Source organism: Sinocyclocheilus rhinocerous, unplaced genomic scaffold (genome assembly GCF_001515625.1).
Source record: "Sinocyclocheilus rhinocerous isolate Xijiao unplaced genomic scaffold, SAMN03320098_v1.1 scaffold1171, whole genome shotgun sequence".
Taxonomy (NCBI): Eukaryota; Metazoa; Chordata; class Actinopteri; order Cypriniformes; family Cyprinidae; genus Sinocyclocheilus; species Sinocyclocheilus rhinocerous.
Window position 1 is genome coordinate 309,931 of NW_015654097.1, and position 3,893 is coordinate 313,823.

Here is a 3,893-nt window from a genome sequence, read left to right on the forward strand (position 1 = left end):
TACCATGGGTGCAGCAGGCGCAATGATATTACGCAGCGCCTGAAAATAGGCTTATTGGAAGTTACCTAGCTGGGACTATTTTCAGGCGCTGCGTAATATCATTGCGCCTGCTGCACCCATGGTACGGTCTAATCAGATTCAATGATCTATGCTAAGCTACAGCTAAAAGTGCTACCGCCAGACCCGGAGATCGGCTGAATGGATTCGAAAAAACGATAAAACTCATAACTCTAGGGGAGTTGGAAAATTAGCTTATTTTCAAAAATAGTGGAGTGTTCCTTTAAATGTATGTAACTGCACCTCTCGGGAAACGGCTCGTTTGGGCTCAACGACTCGACCGTCCACTTTGTGTGGCCGCGCTGCCATAGCAGCATCAACCTCCGCTACACAGGAATACGTCACAAAGCCGAAACCTCGTGAGCGCTTGTTAGCTGGATCTCTCATTACCTGAGGAAAGATAATCATTGATAGCATTATCAACAACAGTGCTTTTATTGGTGTTATTATTATTACTATATCTATATGCATTTACGCCACAGGACTGTTTGGCTGATTGATTCTGATTGGCTGACTTACAGATGTTCTAAGGTGTTACTTATTTAAAGGAATAGTTCACCCAAAAATACAATTTTAATGAAAATTCACGAACCCTCAGGCCATCCAAGATGTAGATGAGTTTGTTTCTTCATGGGAACGGATGTGGAGAAATGTAGCATTACATCACTTGCTCACCAATGGATGCTCTGCAGTGAATGGGTGCCGTCAGAATGAGAGTCCAAACAGCAGATAAAAACATCACAATAATCCACACGACTCCAGTCCATCAGTTAATGTCTTGAGAAGTGAAAAACTGTGCATTTGTAACAAAAACATCCATCATTAAGGTGTTTTTAACTCAAAACCCTTGTTTACAGATAAATCAGGAGAGAAATATGCACATATCAAGCACCATTTACAAGCAATATCAATTCTAAACAAATGTGTTGGTGGATTTTGATGTGAAAGGACAACAGTGGATGTACTTTTTCACTGGAGGAATCATTATTATGGATTACGGACTCAAAGTTTGGCCAGAAGTAACAGTTTTAAATGAAAAGAACCTTAATTATGAATTTGTTTCTAACAAACATGCAGCTTTTCGCTTCACAAGATGTTCATTAATGGACTGTTCTGACTCTCATTCTGACGGCACCCATTCACTGCAGAGCATCCACTGGTGAGCAAGTGATGCAATGCTACATTTCTCCAAATCTGATGAAGAAACAAACTCTCTATATCTTGGATGGCTTCAGGGTGAGTACATGTTTAGCAGATTTTCATTTTTGGGTGAATTATTTTCTTCAAGCAATATCACAGGAGCAAGAGGGTTGTATGCGGCCACAATATTAAATATCAGCATGGCTGCGATTGAACTGATTTTGCATAATTCCATGGTTCGTTTTAATTATTCCTTCTTAATACTGTGGCAATAGCATTGCATATTCACAATCCATGGTATTTTTATGGATGCTTCACAGAATACCCTGGTACTTTTTGAATTTTATTGACATTTATTATTAAAGATGGCTTCTAGCTGTCTGTTCCTGATGCAGACACACTGCAAAACGATTACAATTAACTATGAATCAAATCCTAAATGTGATCTGAAGGTCTGTCTCTCACCACACAGTCAGTGAGTTTGCCCCATTGCTCAAAGTGAGCTCGCAAACTGTCCTCCGTGGTCTCAAAACTGAGTCCGCCGATAAACAGCTTCCTGAGCTGCTCCGGCTCCTTACTGTCACCACCCTGTTCACATAAAACACACAATTAATAATCAGACTTGAACTTTTGCCTCTTTAGAAATATGCGTCATTAGACTGATGAAACTGGCCCCTAGGGCATGCCCTCTGTGTAACATAATACTCTAAAGCTATTAAAATAATTGTATAAAGCTGATAATGACAGGTTAATCGATTGCAGCTTTCAAACTGCAGAGCTGGTTTGCTTTCTCTGTCTGGGTTTTCTCCTGCAGCCTATGAATGCTGCTCTGTGGGAGTGATGGATGACATCGGGCCATGCTTCTGCCAAATTCGGCGGATATATATTATTCATTCGATTGAGTGACGTGAGCTCACCAATCCCTCCTGATTGGCTGAAAGACTGACGATAAAATTGGGCGTAGGCTCGGTTTATGAATATTAATTAGGGTGCGTGATTGGATGTTCCAGGAAAACTACCCCGTAACGTCAGCATATCCTTGTTAATATTCATGAGCTAAACCAAAGCACTAGTAAGCCATCGGTATTTTATCCGGTGGTCGTAGGTTTCTAATATCGAATTACATCTAAAGGAATAGAGTGGGTATCTGTCCAGGAATTTCCAACGACTACACACGCGATTTTCCAAAACAAAAGCTAAGTTCATGAGGAGACGACTGGAAACAAACCGGCGGCTGATGAGCGTCTAGAATATTCCATGCGCCATTTTAGATTTATTTTCAGTGTTTCCTCCATATTGTTAGTGTTAATGTTAAAAGTAAAACATTAAATCCCCATATTTGTATTTTATACTGACATGTTTACAAAAAAAAAACAGGTTCAATATTTTGTTATCGCTAGTCAACAACCCCATATTATTTAAGTTAGCCAAAACATAGCAGCTCGTTAAGAAACTGTCCGACGCGTTCACTCTTGGCACACATTTGGTGTTCAAGAGAGCAGCGTTAACGTTAAATGTAAGACATAGAGACTCGTGTTTCATTTGAAAATATGAATATATCCGCCTGAACAGCATGCATACAGTATCTGCTCTGTACTCGGTCATAGACACTCAGTTTAACATGACAGCAGAATGCAGCACTCTTAACACAAAGCCAGTGTAATACACTGACATAAGATATCTATTACTGTGGATACTGTTAACACAAACTGTAAACGCAAACTCCGTATAATATCAGAAATATTGATAAGCAGTACCTCCATGCAGCAGCTTATGCGCCCCTCGGTCTGCACATGTGATGCCACACTCCAGCCATTGGAGGCGCTGCAGGACACTTCCGGATATAGTTCAACTGTTTTGTGCGATAACAACAACAAAAAGTATATATATATATATATATCTCAGTAGGCACTTATGAACACACTTATATAATTTAATATAAAGGAGATACCTATATATTATTAGGGTCAAGTGATCTGGCAATCTGTTTTTTTCCCCTTCCAAATATCAGCATTTGGATCAACTGTGCTTGTTCTCTGTGTCTGGCTCAGGCCGATGGATGGTGGTTCAACAGACCTGACATAGGCCTAGCAAATCAATTTTCAGAGCTTTTAAGTAGATCCTGCTCACTCCACACAGTATTTGTGTGACGGATAAGCTTTTTTGTCTTTGTGTGTATTCTTTTGAAATTTTTACAAATTAGTTTATTGTTTGAAACTTGTACCTGAAATACACCTTCAATAAACTGCCAAAACCGCACTCTCTATTCTAATTCTATTCTTAAAAAAACTTGCCCCTTTTAGACTTTAGACTATTCAAAACTAACATTAGCTTCTCTATTCTTTTTGTATTCTGTCTATTTGTTTTCTTTTATTTATTATACAATTAACAAAAAGCAAAAAAGGCCTCTAACACTAGCTTGCTCTATTCTTTTTCTATTCTATCTGTTTTCTTTTTATTTATTATATAATTAAAAAAAAACCTTGCTACGTGTACTGCATTAAGCTAACAGACGTGTTATAGCACTTGCGTATCATTGCTCTTTTGTTGGTTTTGATTGCTTCTATTGTCCTCATTTGTCGCTTTGGATAATAGCGTCTGCTAAATGACTAAATGTAAATGTAATGTAAGTTTAAAATTAAATCTGAACTCGTATCTAAACAATAATTCATTCGTTCGTTCGTTCGTTCGTTCAT

The 3,893-nt window shown here is 38.6% G+C and overlaps 1 protein-coding gene across 3 annotated transcripts in view; it reads right to left on the reverse strand.

Annotated features, from left to right (window-relative positions):
* Nucleotides 1–3,001, reverse strand: part of hnrnpa3 (heterogeneous nuclear ribonucleoprotein A3) — a 9,698-nt gene extending 6,697 nt beyond the window's left edge. For all 3 annotated transcript variants that reach the window (XM_016523546.1, XM_016523545.1, XM_016523542.1), the window contains exons 1-3: nt 2,955–3,001; nt 1,663–1,785; nt 301–447 (exon numbers count right to left, since the gene is read on the reverse strand). In XM_016523546.1, coding sequence (XP_016379032.1) covers nt 301–447; nt 1,663–1,785; nt 2,955–2,960 — 276 coding nt within the window. In that variant the 5' untranslated portion in view covers nt 2,961–3,001. The remainder of the gene's footprint in view (nt 1–300; nt 448–1,662; nt 1,786–2,954) is intronic.
* Between the last annotated feature and the right edge of the window lie 892 nt (nt 3,002–3,893).